The sequence below is a fragment of the Agelaius phoeniceus genome, chromosome 1 (assembly GCF_051311805.1).
Source record: "Agelaius phoeniceus isolate bAgePho1 chromosome 1, bAgePho1.hap1, whole genome shotgun sequence".
In the NCBI taxonomy this organism is placed as follows: domain Eukaryota; kingdom Metazoa; phylum Chordata; class Aves; order Passeriformes; family Icteridae; genus Agelaius; species Agelaius phoeniceus.
The window spans coordinates 4252728-4271001 of NC_135265.1; the positions used below are offsets into that span (position 1 = coordinate 4252728).

Sequence of the window (18274 nt, forward strand, 5' to 3'; positions counted from 1 at the left end):
CAGGAACTGGTGCTGTGGTCTGTGGCAGCTGTATGTGAATTTGCTTCTGCTGATGTTTTGAGGTGGCTTCAAGCTGAGTAGCTGAGTTAGCACCACGCTGGGCTCAGGCTAATGTATCCTGCATAGGAGCACGGTCACTTCAGCCACAGCAGCTCCCAGCTGGCTCAGGATGGGAAAGCAGTGAGCTCAGAGTCATCTGGCATGACAAAGATACTTCCCAGTTGCTTCTGAAAGTCTTTGGAGAGGTGTCCTTAAGCTGTGCTGGTGCTGAGATCATCCTGGCACCGGGAGGAAATTGGAAGTGACTGACTGGCAGTGGCGTGTGCAGCCTCCCAGGGAGACATGAGCTGTAAACGCTGGCAGGACCTGTCAGTAAGTTCTGTTAGAGGAAGCCAGATCCTTGGCACATGGTCTGAGAGTGCTCTTATTAGGTGGTTATTGATTCAAATCACTCACTGAATTGTTTAGGGCAGGTTAAGCAGTCACATTGCAGCTGAAGCAAGGGGTAAAGTGCTCTAGACAGAACGAGTCTGTCATTAGCCTGGAGGGGAGCCCAGCATGCCTTAGATGTGCAAAGCCAGTGCAGGTAAAGACATTGTGCTGTCATTCCTCAGTTTAGAAGCTCTGGAGACACCTCTGCCAGGTTTTAGAAGCTCTGGAGACACCTCTGCCCCACCTGGTGTAACACGATTGTCACGTCTAAAGTCATGGAATGGGATTGCAGTGATGTGACCTGCTGTGGCCAGGGGGTAAAACCATCTTTGGATTCACCATCCCTGGATTCCCCATTCCTGTATTCCTCATCCTTGGATTCCCCATCCCTGGATTCTTCATCCTTGGATTCCCCATCTCTGGATTCCTCATCCATGGATTCCCTATCCCTGAATTCCTCATCCATGGAAGTGTTCCAGGTCAGATTGGATCAGGTCAGGGGTTCTGAACAACCTGTTCTAATAGCTAGCACTCCTGGCCATGGCAGGAATCATCATTGAGGTCCTTTCTGACCCAAACCTTTCCAGGATTCTGTGATCTCCTTCTCTAGCTCATTTCTAATTTCTAGCTCATTTCTAGCAACTCTCCTCCTAAGCCTGAATAGAATTTAAATCTTTGTTTTAGTGAAGCGAATCTTGCCTGCAAGCAGAAGGATATTGGGTAACAGGAGAAGGTTGTTGACATTTGAAATGTATTGGTGTCCAAGAGGGCGAGTCAGAAAAGAGCTGTGCAAGTGTTTGACATGAGCTGAGCTTTGGGGAGCAAACACATAATTTCTGGGCACGTGCTTTTCAGCCCTGAAGACGTTGCCTCCCATTCCAGAGATGCAGATTGCATGTAGGCTGGTGGAAAGTGATCTTGCCACCCTGTCAGCTTAGTTTTCCCTAGGCACCAAGGCAGTTCTTGTTTCTGTGATGTTTGAATTTGCCTTCAGGAAACCTCGTTAGCATCAGAAGCAGAAAATACGAAAGTCGTGCCTGTTTTTCCTTCAGCATCAGTGCATCAAAAAGGAGCTTCATAAGTTTATTTTTCCAATTAATTTTCTCATGTTTTGAACCACACCTTCTTAAAACTTGAGTGAAGTTCAGATAGTGTTCAGGAGCCAAAGGAGGGTCAGACTGAAAGAGCAGGAACCTTGTGCTGGAAGAACACAAGGTTTGCCATCTCCCAGAAGATTTCTAGCCCTAAATGAGCAATTCTGAACACAGTCAGATGGGTTTGGGTTTTGATAGTGCTGTCAGAAGCAGTGGATTCAATGATCCTTTTGGATCCCTTGGGATGCTCTGTGATCCTCTGGCTCTGTCAATTAAGCAGGAGAGTCAATGAGCCCTGCAGTTTGCCAGGGCACTGTTAAATAAAACAGCATTGCACAGGTAGGCAGAGCAGGTCAAGTGACTTTTCTTTCCCTTCAGGTGTCCCCTCAGCTGAAGGATCAATAAAACACAGCGTGGAATTTGAATTCTGTAGCTTCGTTTGGTTGGGTTTTTTTTTTCTTTTCACCTCCAGGCAATTCAGAAAATGGGCCCGTGGATGGGGAAGTTTATTTTAGGGGATTTTATAATAGACTTAAAAATACTCTGCGTGGTTGAGTCGTGTCCAGAAACAGCACATTTACTCTGTGAGCTGAAGATGCAGGCAGGTTTCAGCACAAAAATGATTCCAAGAGAGCTCCCTGGCTCTCTGGCAAAGTGCTGGAAGATGCTTATCTTCACAGAACAATGGAACAGATGAGCTACAGCTGCTGGTTGTAGTTTCAGCCAAACATTCATTCACTGACAAATTCCTTTCACTGGAGTAAAATGTTAAGGGAAATTGTTAGGGAAAAAAATAAAAAAAAAATTCAACCATTTTTTTTTAAATGATGCCATTTGTAGGATTTTACTTTCATATTTTTATCACAAGGGAGGAAATGTAGGTGGTTGGTTTTTAAGAGCCTTGTTCTTCTGAAGGAGGGCAACATCCCAATGTGGGGAAAGATCTGCTTAACTTGAAAAGAAATAAATGTCAAAACCAATAACAAATATATTTTTCAGGGACATTTAGTCTTCCAGTAGCAAACCTCTTTTTAGCCATCTTCAGTATTTATCTGAATAGTGTCTTTCTACTTCTTCCTAGCCAGGCAAAGAGAGGAGATGCTTCTGCTTTCTCCAAAGCCAACAGCAGCCCACCAATAAAGATGTTTCTGCAAGGCCAAATTTTGGTCACTAAATCCCTAAATTCACTGATTTAGATGGGAGCACTTCTGTACTTAAAATTTTATTTACAGGATCAAGAATTTGCCAACAATCTCCCCCACATGCAAGGAAATAGACACTAATACAGAAAATTTCACTACATATTTGGTATACCTGCTAAAAACACCAGGATCCCTGGTTTATCAGAACTGAAGGGACAGCACTGGGTTCCAGCTTTTAGTCTGCTTTGGTTTGAAGGATAAAGATCACAGCCTGCAAGGAATGTCCCTCAGAGGAAAACCTGCCTGTGTGGGAAGGGCTTGTTATTTATTCTTGCTGACATTTTTGTTTGAAAACCAAGCCATTTGAGTAGGAAAATGGCATAACCTGGCTCATTAAGACCATGTTGTTTCCTAAGAAAATGATGTTTTATAACTTCTGAAATTCTGAGATGTGTCTTTAGGTTTGTCGCCTAAAATGACAAAGGTTTAAAACAAATAAATCTGAGGAAATGGGAAAAAAATAATAATAACAAAAAAAGGGAAAGTGGGGACAAAATAACTTTTTTTGCAGATAATTGTAAGAAACTGTGGACAAATCCCAAAGTGAAATGACACCAAGCCTGTGTGCCTGGACAATATATTTGCCTTACACAGAGGCATCAGCCCTGGTACTATTATATCATTATAAAGTTGAGAAAAATAGAAGTAATGACTGTTTTCTGAAGTGCTAAACTGTTCCTGGATGGCAGTGCTTGGAGACTGATGCTGATTTAATGCTGTTATCTCTTTACCTCCAGAGGAAGTATGCGCTCCATTACAAGATTGCTCTCATCATAAACTACCTGGGCCACTGTATTTCAGTAGGGGCCCTCATAGTTGCCTTTATGCTTTTCTTGTGCTTGAGGTGAGTAATGTGTTTGCATGTTTCTAACTCCCTTGGGTGACACTTTCTGGGTTGCTCCAGCCCTCTCCTGACTCTGTCCAGGTCATGGGTGGTCCTGAAAGTGCTCATGGCTTTTATATTCTTGAGCAGATCTGTGGTGTTGCTGACTAATGTGCTGGATGAGCTCCTCCTGAGTGCAGGAGCTGAAGCCTGTTTGGGTCAGGGAAAGAACTGAACATGATTTATTGATGCAGGAAAAAAATTCAGTGAGCACAGTGTTCTTCATTAAGGGAGACCAAGATCTGAGTGTGTCAAGCTGCAAGTTTTGAGGGCAAATTTTGTTTTCTCTCCTGACAGCTAAAATCTGGATCTAAACCAAAGGAGACAGAACAAAATCTTTCCATTTTGTTTTGGGTTAGTTTTGTTTTTTCTTTCATTAAAGGGCTTAGAAGTTTTCTTAAATAAAAAGAGGAACATCATTAGTGAAGCTTGATCCCCAGCAGCGCTGATGAAATGATGAATGCAAATCAAGGGGACTGCATAGAAACCCTTCCCTGATCTGGCCCAGGGTGCTGAAGGGAGCTTGGCAAATGGAGATGTCAGTGAAAGCAGAGTGAGGGCTACAGGGAAGAGAAAGGACAAGAGGAAAGGCAAATTGGTGGAAAACAAGTAGATGTGGATCAGTCATCATATGTATCTCCACAGCCTGAATCACAGGAATGTATTTTCATAGGAGTGGCCTGATGGGTTAATTCTGGTTTATTTCTTGTATTCCATGCCTGCCATTTCTGTATAATTTGTGCTGTATTGTCCAGGAGAGTACAACCTCAACTTAAAACCAGCTGCACTGAATGCTGTGCAATGATAATCCTTAAGAAAAACCTTGTTCTAATAGCAGAGGATGAACTGTGGGTGGAGGACATCCTCCCCCTGGCCAGGAGTACAGCAGGATGATTGACAGTGACCTCAGTGCAAGAATTACTGTTTTCCTGGAGCAGAGCATCCCCAAAGCCTTAGCTAAGTCTTCTGAGCATCCCTAACAAGGCCTTTTCTAATAACAATAGGAATCTTCTCGCACTCCAGAATCTAGAAACAGAATAATCTATGCTAATGGAAAGAAAAAAAGCACCTTAAAGCATTAAATGGGAACTTTTATGATGCATCAGTTTAAACTTCCATTTCAAGCCCTCTACAGTGCATATAAAGCTAATTCCCACAGTGCTTGGAGACCTGAATGAATTTGCACTGCATAAAGAATGCAAATTATTCATTGCAGGAGCTATATTCCCTGCTTTTATGCTCAGTCTTTTATAAATGCTTGAGTAAATAACACAGAAACAATTAGGTAGGATGATATAAATGTTATCCAGCTTCAAACACAGAGGTGGCTCACCTGCATTCTTCTAAATTGTTCTTCTGTTATTTAAACTTCAAGGTTTAAATTTTGCACTCAGCTTCAACATTAGAAACAACAACTGAGTAGTAGCAATTAAGAATTTCCTGTACGTGCTGTGAATTAAGATAGTGCATCTCTTCAAATTCCCAGTGCAAAACATGTCCAGTGTGCAGCCAGAGTTAACCAGCAGGAGATTCCTCAGGGTCTCTCAATATACATCCATCTTCTAAAGTTCTAGAGATGTTCCAGGAAAGGCAACCCAAATTCATGTTTCCTTGCAGGTTGTCCCTACTCAAATTTTGGGCTATGGGGATCTTTGTTCAATTTACCTCTATAAAGTGCCCCAAGAACAAATCCGTTTTGATAATCAATTTCTATTATTTGGGGCTTTTTTAAATGCTGTTTTATTTTGGGTGGAAGAAGGTGTGATGGAATTGGGTGGAAGGAGAGAATTTAGGTAATTCCTGGCCAAAAAAATACAATCTGATAGTTCCTCATCTTGACCTAAAGTAGAAATCTGCCAGTTCTTTATTCTTGCCCTACTCCATCCATCTACCTCACTCAGAGTCCCTGCTGAGGATGAAAATAGAGGAAAATGCAAGGAGGGTGAATCCTCACTGAGGTCCTCAATAGAGGACCCCCAGGAAGATTCAGGTTTTACATCTGCTCCCAATCTTTGTGCTTTTCCCCAGGACCTGCTCAATTTTCCTTTGCTCTGTCAGTGCAGGTGGATCCCAAAGGCAGCTCTGTCTCAAGGGGGAGGCTGGAGCACACCAGAACTGCTGGCAAGGCTTTGGGATCTCTCACTCCGGGGGTTTTAGGAGCAGGTGAAATATTTGCCTGGCATGACAAAAGGTGTTGCTGTTTTGAATCCAATAAAGGATTTGTTCAGCTGGTCAGGAGGGTGTTCTGCTTTTGGAAATGAGCTTCACCATCACTGGTGCTGCCCCAGCCCAGTGGGGCTTAGTCCTCAGTTGTGCTGAACTGGGAAGGGGGAAGGAACTGGATCTCAACCTTATTTTTCCAAATTTATCCTGTCACCTTGTACCCAGCTTCATTCTTCCTCCGTTCCTTAAGCAACTTCATCCTTTGTTCACATCCCGCCCTTCATTTAGCAGAAAAGTCCTGCTGCCCTAAACACTGAGGAATCAGAGTGTTTTAAGGGTCAGGAATCTCAGATGGAGCAGCAGGTGATGAAATCATCTGCCATTTGTGTCCATAAGACCCCAACACAACTGGGAGGGGATGAGAGCTCAGCCAGGGCCTCCTTTTCCTGTGAAGGCCCATTTCAGCCTTGTTTTCTCCAGTTCTGTTGCACCTGAACCTCTGCAATGACAACCAAGCCAGTAAACATTTCATTTAGCACCTAAATAATAAAAAGTGAAGGAGAGGCCTTGATTATTGCTGGCACAGTGGCTGAATGCCAGTGAGTCACTGTGGCAGCAAGTCAATATCACTTTCTCAAGGTCTAAATGTTGGTGGTCTAAAAATTGTGAGAGCTGTTCTGTCTGTACCATGTGAAACAAAAGAAACTCAGCAACAGAAAAGAATACAGCAAGAAGGAAAAACAAAGGACTTGTGCACAAAGTGTGCTGCAGAAGTGGATTGATGTCCAATACAGGCCTTGGAGAGATTTGCTCAGGGTACTTCATTTGGTATTGTTGAATGGATCTGCACTGCTGGGATTCTCTGTTTGTCCTCATTAATAGTCAAGGTTTGCTCCCTCCCTCCACTGACTCAGCCTCATCATCCCACAGAATCACAATCTCACACTGCTGAAGCAGAAATTTTCCATAGGAGGAATTCTGCTATCAATAATACCAATCAAGCTGAAGAAAAAGAAAATAATAATAAAAAAAATCCAAAGGATTAAAACACTTGGTTTGAATCACATTTTTCCTTTGCTGTTGCTGATAATGCAGAAACCCAAATTGCTTTGTCCTGGATTTTCCTTTGTCACTGTGCTGTTAGAGCATCCTCTGAGGTAGAATAAGAGTCCTTTGTAAAACTCCTGACTTGTTATTCAACAATGTGCTGGCAGTGGCCAGCAGTGACCTGGGTGGATTCCATCAGAAGAAGTTTTATTTGTGCAGTGGTTATCAGAGAAGAAGTAGGGGAAGAAAGGTATTTGTTCTGGGAAGCATCCACGTCCCTGCTGAGTTTTGAATCCAATAAAGGACAGTGCTGACAGGAACACAGGCTGGAGATTAAAAATGCTATGTCCTTGCTGGATAAAGGCAGCTCTAAAAACAACCAAACCCAGAAACATTGTCATAACATCTTCTGTCACTGCTATGGTGGCAGTGAAAGCAAATTGAGGTTTTGAGGGAAATTCTGCTTTCTTGTAGCCCTTAAATATAGCTCTTTCAATTTCCCCAGTAAAGCATCTGATATGTTCTTTTCTCACAGGCCTGAGGCAGTGTCCCCATTCTTTTTTATGATTACACACAGATTTCCTAAATCTCACATATTATTTCTCCCCAAAAGACTGGAACTTTTTATTTCCTCAAACAATGTAATCACTTTTTTTTCATTTTTCTCCCCCCTAACCATCTCCTATCTACTTTCCTTTATCCTCTCCTGTTCCAAGCTCCTTTGAACTACCCTGTTGCTCTTCAGTCTGCTGCAGGCTTGGCAGGATTGCTGCTGCAGGCCTCTGTTGGTAAGAATGGAAGAGTTTGATGAAATAATTTGTAGAAACCTGTCAGGAGAAATGCAGAGCATCAATACAGAGCAGGTTTCATAGAGCAAAGTGCAGTGACACCTCTCAGAACCTGCAGACTGAGGATATCTCAAGTGGGAAGGAGATGTGCACAGTTAGTTCTGGTTTGCATTTAAAAGGATGAGGTTCCTGATGTGATTAAAGCAGAGTAGACTCCACATCTCAGGCATGATCCTTTCTTCTCGTGGAGCAAGAGGCAGGAGCAAGTCCAGGTTAGAATATCACTTAACAGAGTTGAAGTCAGTGCTCCATGTCCCCCCTCACCTCCTGCCTTCCCAGCCAGCCCAGCTCAGTCTGCTCCATCTGCCACTTCTAACAGCAGAGCCTTCGTTCATGGTTCAACTCGTGGCAATTTTAAACTTCCCCATGAATCCTGGGCTGGGCTGGGGGCAGTGTGGGTTTGAACACAGCTCTGTCCCACCCTCTAACAGTCCACAGTGAAAGCCCCAGAGAAAGGCAGGTATCACTGCTAAAAATGAAGGGATGGGACTATTTTTGGGTTAAGGAGGATTTATTGCTCAGATAAACATCAGTCTCAGAGCTGTGAGGTTTTAGAGGAGCAAGCAGTCAGCCATAGCTCAAGAGTAGTCACAAGTTTCTTCATTACAAGGTAATACAGAACTTTCTAACTTAACAAACAGTTGCTATAGGGTTTATTTTGGTTTTCTAACCTATCACTTTTACTCACTTCTTTTGCACTGGGGATACTTTTGTTCAATAGGCTTCTGTCTCACATGCACATAAATGCTTCTATTACAACTTCTAAACTCAGCTTACTCTATACAACCAGACTTTTACATTATAAACCTTTCACTATCTTATTAATACAATTTTTCACTTATTTAAGGCATATTCTTACTTACAACTGTAGAAACTTAAGTTTATGATTTTTCTGCTTTATATCTGTATATTATTTATATTATATCTGTATATCTGTATATTACATCAATCTAAGCTTCATCTAAGGTTGCAGATCAAATCTTTCAGTGTCTGCTTTTTTGATTTTGCTTTTCCAATTCCCACAGGCAGGAATGAAAATTATGGAGCTCTGTAAATAAGAACAAACCCAATGAGGGAGGCATCTTTAAATACAAAACATCTGAAGTGCCTGTACTGCCTGAATCTCTGTGAAGAGTCTCATCTGATGAACTCAGATGAAGGCCAGGAACACTTTTCCTATTGATTAACCCCAGGCCACTGCCTTTGCTTCCCACTGCCTTTACTTGTCCCCTCTTCATCTCACATGTGCAGGACTTGTTCTTTACACTCTTTGTGTAGAGCCTACCCCTCACAAAATAAAATCCCAGACAGCAGGGCCCTCATGAGCTCCTGCAACAATACCAGTAATTAAAAATGTGCCCAGAGAGCTCTGTTCTTAAAATGTGAAAGGTTTCACAAGCTGCATCTGAAATCGTGGTATTGTAACCTAGCACAATGAAAGCCACTGAGGAGTGTTGTTGCTGCCTATAAATACATCACCATGGGATAAACACTGGAAACTGAAGAGCTGCTTATGATCAAGGACAGTGTCAGTGCAAGGAAGAATGGGTATGGGTGCTCTACAGACAGATTTGTGAGTGGATATGAAAGGATGATTTCCAGCCCAGAGCAGCATGGTAGAGGAAAAAAAATTGAGTCAAACTAGAGTATCAGGAACTTATTAAATGTTTTTGCTCAGTTCCTTTCTTGACCTGAGGTTTGGAGGCCACTTTCTATCCTGTGCTAGAAGTTTGTCACTGCTGGTACGTTTCTGTTGCTGCCAAGATTTTGGCTGTGAGTTTTTGGAGATGGATATGAACTTGTTTGAATTCTGATAATAGAACTGCCCTTACAAGGTCTAGATCTATGTTGACTGACAGGCTAGAACTTGCCTGTGTTCTGCTTCTGATGATGATGGAATGGTTTTGGGAACAGTGGAGAAAATATTGCAACTTTTCCAACATTTCAGAGAAGGGAGGAAAGCAAAGTTGGGTCTTTGCAGTTCATATATGAATCATGCTCAGGAGTGCAATTTGATTAAAAAAAACACATCCTGAGTCATCTCTTGGAAGGAAAATCAGAAAATATGTTTTCAAGATGATGTTTAGAGTTATGACCTGCAGATGCACCTGCAGCTGTTCAAGTGCTAAATGATTCAATTTCAGTTTTCACCCATAGAATTGCATACATAGCTCCCTCACTAACTCCACTGTAATTGTTCAGCACTCAGGAACCTTGTCCTCTGCCTAATCTAAAAGATCATTTAGGTGCTGGAGGGTGTCCAGAGAAGGGGATGGGGTAGGGGAAGGCTCTGGAGCACCAGGAGCAGCTGAGGGAGCTGGAAAGGGGCTCAGCCTGGAGAAAAGGGGGATCAGGGGGGACCTTGTGGCTCTGCACAGCTCCTGACAGGAGGGGACAGCCGGGGGGATCAGGCACTGCTCCCAGGGACAGGAAGAAGGGAAATGGGCTCAAGTTGTGTCAGGGGAAGTTTAGGTTGGATATTAGGGAAAATTTCTTCACTGAAAGAGTGATCTGGCATTGGAACAGGCTGTCCAGGGCAGTGGTGGAGTCACCATCCCTGTAAATTCTCAAAAACCTGGTGGATGTGGCACTTGGCGACAGAGCTTAGGGCTGCTGAGTCAGTGTTGGATTTGATGGAGGTCTTTTCCAACCTAAACAATTCCATGGTTCTGTGAATTCTGCTGCTTCACATTGCTCTGTCAGCTAAAACATGAGAGAGGGGAGAGGTGGAGATTTCTGTCACCCCTAAATGGGCCATGGACACCCCTGGCAGCCCTGGGTTGCCTCTGCCTGTAATGGGAACAGCAGCTTCCCTGGGGATGTGCCCAGGCTGAGCCACTGGACACGATTCCTAATGCCCAGAGCACCATGAGAATGAGGAATTTACACCAAGCACAGGAATGATTATCTGGGAGGTTGCCAATCTTTCCTGAATTCCTGGCCAAGTGCTCCAAAATAATTAAATATTTCACACCATGTCTTGGTGTAAATGAGGCCAAGGAGAGTGTGAACAGCAGCATCAGCAAGTTCAGACTTTCCTCCTTGGTTTATCACCACAGTACCTGCAAATGTGGATAATGTAATAAACTTTGCTAATTGTGTAATTGTATTAAAATTAAAAAAAAAAAAAAAAAACAAAAAACAAAACATAACCTTTGAATTCTCTAGCTGGTCATTTAATTTAATTTGGTTTCAGAATTTTTTTTTTTTGTATAATCCCATGAGGGGATTATGAATGAGGACATGCTGTGCACTGTATTTCCCAAACAGCAGCTGTAAGCCAGATCAACCACTCTGAGCTCTCACTGTGTGGCTTCTGAAGTCCTGTGTCTGATTTGTGCAATCTCATTGCAGTGGTCACTCTCCATGGAAAACATTCACCTTTCCACAGTGGGGACTGATAACTACAACCTGTGTCAGCAAACCTGAGCTGCAAGGTGCTTTCTGCTCAAAAAGACACTTTGCAGCCCTGTTTTCTCTTTGTTCAAAAATTACTGGCATCTAACCACCATTGAGCAGAGGAAATTAGAGCAGAGTCCTAAACCTTCTTCTTCAGCCACAATCACAAGCTGCACTAAATAAAGTCATCTGTATTTTTATCATTCTTGTGAAAATTGGGAATTTTCTGCAATGGATGTCTTGATAGCACAGTCAAGGCTGGAGCAATGTTTGTGGAGTTTGCAGGGGCTGGGTTTCCCTTATTTAAGGGAATTTGAGTTCTCCCTTATTTAAGCAGTGAGCACAGCCAGTCTGGGGCTGCCCTGCCTGTTGTGTGTTGTGTTGGCTGCATCCTTCCCACCCCTGGAACATCAGTGCTGGAAGCCCTTGTGTCTAAAGCAGGCAGGATGCCCCATGTCCTATGATTAAAAACTGGCTTGAAGGCAGGAGAGTGAAGCTTTGGAAAAGACAAACACACAGATGCTTCCACAGTGGGTTTATTTTTAGGGTCTTTGCACATCCTAAGTACTCATGGAAGCTGCTGCTTCTCCTCTTCACCTGAGCATTTCACTCCTGTCCTCCTGATAAAGCTGTCACCTCCTTCCAGGCTTCCATTCTTCCCTTGCTTTTCCTGCGGGAATACTTACATTCCCCCAGGCCACTGCCATCAAGAAGCTGATTTTCCCTGCCAGCCTCTCCAGCTGCTGTTCCCATCTGGAAGCATTAGCAGCTCCAGAATATGTCACTGATCGAGCACACAGGGGAAAGAAACCATGGGGGGACCTCAGGGGAGGCTTCCATGTGGGTGAAAGCAAATAGGCCCTGACAGGCACAGAGCCTGGGAAATAACTTGCTGTGAGGTATTCTTCCCACTCTGTGCCATTTATGGCTTGTGGATGTGCTTTGCCTGCCTCAGAAAAGACTAAAGAGGGGAAATAATTTTTTAAGTATTGTCCATGATTCTCCTTCTGGCGTATTCCAGTCGTGGGATGGGAAGGGTTCCAGCAAAGGGCACTCCTATTTCTCCTATCAACTGTTTCCAGAGAGACTTTGGGACAGCAGTCTTAATTGAGCATCATTATTAATGGAATACTACATGAATTAATAGAAGGTTTCCAAGCTTCCTTAATAAAGTTTTCATTTGCAGTTATTTCAATGCAGATAATTCAACTGCTTCAGCGAGCTTTCAACCATGCTGGCACATTATTATGATTGTTAATGTTAATTGTTTGTCTCATGCTTTGAATCAGAAAATAGTGGCTCTGTGCATCCCAGAGGAAAAATACCACTGTATGGATAGAGTGAGAAAAAACCCAATAAATGAACTGAAAGCTACTTTGAGTTTTAGCAGGACTATTTATGGATGTCCATTTCTGAATCAGCGAGGCCACCTTTACAGAAAGGATTGATGTGATTTTCTTTCTGCCTTTCCAGATCTCACAATTTTGCAAGTAAAAGGAATGGGGTTTCTATTTCTCTGCTTTCTCTGTAGAATCACACAATTAAGGTCATTTGGTGGAAATAATAAGCAGGACATCCTCTCTCTGCCAACAACCAGAAGCTCTTCCTGCCCACCTCTGACCCAGGCTGCAGTCAGCTGCTGGAGAATTTTGCTTTTTTTTCCCTTTGCTGATGTTTTCCTTCATGGAAGCCCAGCTCTGACACCCTGCACACAGTTCAGGATGCTGGTGGTAGGAAACTGAGTCAGGGAACAACATGGTCTGTTCTCAGATCAAATAAAGGGGTTCTTGTGTGCAATTGCTCACAAACACCTGGCTCTTGATTAACTAATTTGGAAAGCCAAGGAGAAGCCTGTTGGCTTTCACCTTAATTGCTTCTTCATGTCCAACCTGCTGTAGAGCTGAGCTGAGTGCTCCGTGTGTGTGTGGTGAGAGGGAGGCTCATCCCAAATCCCAGATAATCTCATCTGCTTTGGCCAGCAGTGCCAGAGACAGGCTCTGGCACTCTGGATTCCCTGGAATACACACATCTTCCTACAGACCATGGAGATTCACTGAGCTTGGAGTAGACCTCTGAGATCATTGACTCCAACCATCACCCCAGCACTGCCAGGTCCACCACCAAACCCTGTCCCCAAGTGCCACATCTGCATGGTTTTTGAACAATTCCAGGGATGGTGACTCCACCACTGCTCTGGGCAGGCTGTTCCAATGCCTGACCACTCTCTCAGCAAAGAAATGTTTCCTACCACTCAATCTAAACCTTCCCTGGTGCAACTTGAGGCCGTTTCCTCTGGTCCTGTCCCTGTCCCCTGGGAGCAGAGCCTGATCCCTACCAGGCTGCACCCTCCTGTCAGGGAGCTCTAGAGAGTGAGAGGGTCTTTCCTGAGCCTCCTTTTCTGCAGACTAAACACCCCCAGCTCCTCAGCTGTCCCTCATCAAACTCCAGATGCTTTCCCAGCTTTGTTTCCTCTCTCTGCACAAGCTCCACTGGAGTTGTCCCCAAATTCCTGCAAATAACAAGGCACTTCATAACTGTCTCCCATGAGAGTGGGCTGTCACTTGCTACACTCCTCTACCCAAAGCCTCACTTCATCAGCCTTTGAAACAGGTTTGGTGTCATTTAGAACAACCCATGATGAAAAAAAACCCAAAATTCTCCTGGTGACACCATGCTCAGACCAGGTACTGATGATCTGCTGGCTCTTCCTCTTCCTTTCTTCATCATTCCCTCCAAATGGAAGGACAGAGAATGGTATTTGTGATTCTTATCCCTTAACCAGTTGTCTGGGTCATGAAGACATGAAAACATGAGGATGTGAAAACATGAGGAGATGAAGACATGAAAACATGAGGAGATAAAACATGAGGAGATGAAGACATGAAAACATAAGGATGGGAAGACATGAAAACATGAGAAGATGAAGACATGAAAACATGAGGAGATGAAAACATGAGGAGATGAAAACGTGAGGAGACAAAAATGTGAGGATGTGAAGACATGAAAACATGAGATGAGGACATGAAAACATGAGGAGATAAAGCATGAGGAGATGAAGACATGAAAACATGAGGAGATAAAACATGAGGAGATGAAGACATGAAGACATGAGGACATGAAAACATGAGGAGATGAAGACATGAGGACACCTCTGCATCAGGCCCTTGTCAGAACCTCCTGCCCTTTCAGGAGGAGGTATCTGGATACCTTTCAGCAGGGAAAGCACTGGTTCTTAAGAAATCATGAGGAACCAATCAACCCTTTCATTTACAAAGCCAAGATGCCTCCAGTGGCGATATCTTTGCTCTCCATGTCAGAAATTGTCTGTCCTTTTCTCTTCTCAAGGAAATCCTTTTCCTTCTGCCTGCTCCTTCACTCAGGGTGACACACACCCCTTGCTTGTGCCTGTCTGACCCTGCTGTATTTCAGGGGGATATTTCCTGCCCAAAATCAGCTCTCAGGCACAGCCAGAAGTGAAATTGCTGCCTGAACTGCGTGGCTGCAGGGTGCAGCACCAAGCACTCCTCCCAGTTTGCTCCCACAGCCCATGGATGAGCAATTTCTTGCTGTCCAGATCCAGGCTTTTTCTGTTCCTTCACCTTGCAGCTCCCACAGGACAGGAGGGGGAGCATTTGTGAGGAAACGCCTCCTCATCCAGCCCTTGGGAGTGGGCAGACAAGCAGAGAAGAGGAACCCACACAGACAAAGATGTTCTACTGGGAAAAACAGGTTATGAGCTCTTCAATCCATCATGTTAGTGGAGTAACCCATGGTCTGACCCCAGTGAACCTAAACCACAAAAGGAGTCCAGTGGCTCTCGGGAGGAGTTGGAGCCACCAGTGAGGTCATTTAATGCATGTAAATGCAGCCTCTGAATCAGGAATATCTTCTGACTGCCAGGAGCAGGGAGGTAAGAGCAAGGACAAACTTGCAGTTCAGCTCCCTTGTTTCCAATGCTCCTTCCCAAATTAATTTTTACTGATCCCCACAGGGACTGACCCCCAGCCTAAATGGCACATTGGTCTGGGTGAACATGGAAGTTCTTATGTCTTTATGTTCTGACCTCAATCTTTGAGTCTGTGGTCAGTGGATTCCTGCAACTTCTCTCTTTATTCCACCCATCCTCAGACCCATGCACCAGGGAAGAGCCAGCAGAAGAGTCCAGACAAAGCTTTGAGCAGTGATTTTTGTCTGAAAAGGATTAGAGTAGGAAAGAAATGATAAATTCCTCCTCAGTGGAAGCCTGTAGCCTCAGTCTGTGGTGTCTTGTGATGTGCCAGCCTTCAGGATCTCTGGGGTGGTGATTTGTGCTGCTGTTCTTGCTCCATTCAGCACACATCAAGCCTTGTAAAACAAGTGGAAATGGCATAAGTGATGTTCCCTGACATGAAGAGGAATAGGAAACCTTCCATCATTAGATCCTTTGGGCTGTGGAGCTCTGCATGGCTCTGTAAGTCACAATGCCTTGCCAGCAGTGTTGTAATTGTGTGTGAAGCAGTTCAGCACTCATTTCTCCCCTCTCCCACGAGATTCTTTCCCTCTTGAGAGGCAGCTCTCTGCTCTCTGTGCTCTCATTCCCTTCATGTTGCCACTGCCACCACCCCTAGACTGGGACATCCCCCTCCTGAGGTAAGAACAACCCCCAATTTCTTAGCTTCTGGATTTTGGGGGAATTCATTCATGCCAACCCCCGTGCCTCCAGAAAAGCTCAGTTCACTAACTTGTAACACAGCTTGATGTGTTCTGAATTCCACCTCCTGCCAGTTTCAGAGTTATAGGAATATTCTTTTTCTGTGCTGCCTGTGAGGGCAGTTATTGCTGCTCCTGGAGCACAGGTTTGGTTACTTTCCCACTGCACAGAGCAAAGCCAATAATTAATCAAGGAGAAAGGAACTGTGGGGCTCATTGGCATAGAAGACTGATAGGAGTGTTTAAGTTTTCAAAATGGGACAGGTCATTTTCATGACTAACAGGGGTATTTACATTTAAATTAAGGCTCATAAATTTAAGCTACCTCCTATCTAACAAGAGCCAGGAAAAGACCTGTGGAGGATAAATTACTCCTATGAGTATTCTGAGTTTTTTTTCCTCAGGCTTTGAGATGAATGAGTGTGACAAGGTCAGCTTTGTCCTTTCAGCAAACATTAGCTGTGCTGCAGGTCTCCTGTTGTTCAGCACTTTGGCTGCCCAGTTTGGGAAATGTCCTTCATTCAGTGCCCACCTCAGACCCCAGCCTGGCTGCAGAGGTGCATTCTGTGCACAGGGTGAGCTCCTGAGCCCAGCAGAGCAGTCTCACCTGAAAAAAAAAGCCTGGAATGGGGAGACCCTTTCCTCAGCACCCCTCCACATGCTTTACACCTGCCAAATTGCAGTAACTGCACCCACCAGCAGTGCCTGAAAATGAGAGCAGCTTTCTCAGGTGCCTGCCAAGAGATTGTTCCCCTGTTCCATGGACTGCAGCCCTGCTGTGCCCTGCAGCCTCCCACACACTTTATTATCCTGCAGATTCTCCCTCCCCACTGCAAACCTGACACAGTTATTTCTCAAGCTTTCCCTGCCCTTGGCTGTGAATTGCATTATTGCCACTGATTTCTGTGCTGGTGGTAGTTAGAGGAAAGAACAATGGGCTCTGGGCTCATTGTGAGCAATAACAAACTTTCAGTGTCCAGTTGGGACTCATTAAAAGAAAATAAAATGGAAAAAAAAATTTAGGGAAAAGGTTAAAACCATTCTATGCCTGGGGTCACATCACTGCCTGAGTTATTTGAGAAAGTCTGTGACACTTTCAGTCATCTCTCAGGGTGCCTTTCATGGCTCTGTTAGCCCCAAAGACAGGAAGCTTTTTAGCAGGTAAAAGGAGCTGTTGACCATCCAAGCCACACACCCAGTGTCTCCAGAAGGGAATGGGGCAGTGGTGTGAGGTCACTCATACCCAAAAGATGGCTTTTGCTCGAGGCAGTGGGACAGGAGAGCCAGCTCTCCTTGTTCCATGTGCAAAGCCAAAGCTTCGGGCTTCATTTTGGTCAATTCCTGCTGCTGGCCACATTTATATACTTCATTTTACACCAGGAACACGCCTTCCCTCAACACACAGGGCTTTTTGAAAACAAGGAGTGTTTTAATGATTATCTCTTAAAATTGGGGGTTTCCAGCACAGACCAGACCCTCTTGCTCTGGGTCCTGCACAGATCACTAAAAGTCTGAAGGGTGCAGAGTGATGGACAAAGAATAAAAACCAGTAGGAACCAAGAAGCAGTAAAGATCATGTAGGCAATAGATAAAAACACAGAACCATAGAATTGCTGAGGTTGGAAAAGAAGGGATCATCAAGCCCACTGAGTTTGTCAAAGAAGACAATGTGGTTCTGATGACTGGGGGAAAAATCTGTTTTTTATGATCCAAAAATCTACAACTCTTTATTTGATCCTCTTTGCCTGTGTGTCCAGTCCAATGTCCTGCTGTAAATCTTGTGGCAATAAGATTTCCCCTAGCCAGATTCAGTAATGTTCCAGCTTATGGAATGATTAAACTAAAAAATATCTAAATATATCTCTATCTAAATAGATGCCTGCAGCAAGGATTTTTTTTCCCCCACTCCTTTATCTTACCTTTGCCAAGAAATACATTCAAGTGTGCCAAATCTGTTTTGTTGTTAAAGCTCTCAAAAGCAATTCCTTTCATCTCAATAACTCACAGTTTGACCTGAATTTCCTTAGTTTTAGTCCCCTGCCTCCTTCTCTCCCTAGAAGCAATGTTTCAGACTCATCCTTTCATTTGCTAATCCTTGACCTGGAGGGGGTGAATAAAACAGAGGTGAGGGGGAGCTGCTGGACATTTATGGGCAGGAGATGCACAGAGGACAGCCCTGAGCAGGATGGTCAGAGCCAGGGGCTCTCCTGGGGCTCAGCATGGGCAGCTTGGTTTCCTCATTTCTTTGAAAGCCAAACCCTGAACCTCAGCCTTTTGTTAAAAGTGAAATTCTCCAAGTGAGGCTGGTCTGACATGTCTGAGAGCAGCGTTTTGGAGTTTGTAGCTTAAATAAAAAGAGAAAGGGGTCTGAGCAGCTGGAGATTTGTTCTCCAGATTCACTCACCATGAGTCACTGAGGCTCTCAAACCAAATACCAATTTAATTCTGGCAGCCTGACTTGTTAAACTCAGAGGTGATTTACCATTGGCTTAGCAGGGTTATACCTCTGAGTGTCTC

General features: G+C 44.1%; 1 protein-coding gene across 4 annotated transcripts in view; it reads left to right on the forward strand.

The window, feature by feature from the left end:
• The window catches only part of CRHR2 (corticotropin releasing hormone receptor 2), a 155281-nt gene that overhangs the window by 85540 nt on the left and 51467 nt on the right, over positions 1 to 18274 (forward strand). For 3 of the 4 annotated variants that reach the window (XM_077186810.1, XM_077186883.1, XM_054634515.2), the window contains one exon: positions 3466 to 3572. The exons of the other annotated variant lie outside the window; for it this stretch is intronic. In XM_077186810.1, the coding sequence (XP_077042925.1) occupies positions 3466 to 3572 (107 nt within the window). The remainder of the gene's footprint in view (positions 1 to 3465; positions 3573 to 18274) is intronic. 4 annotated transcript variants of the gene reach the window in all.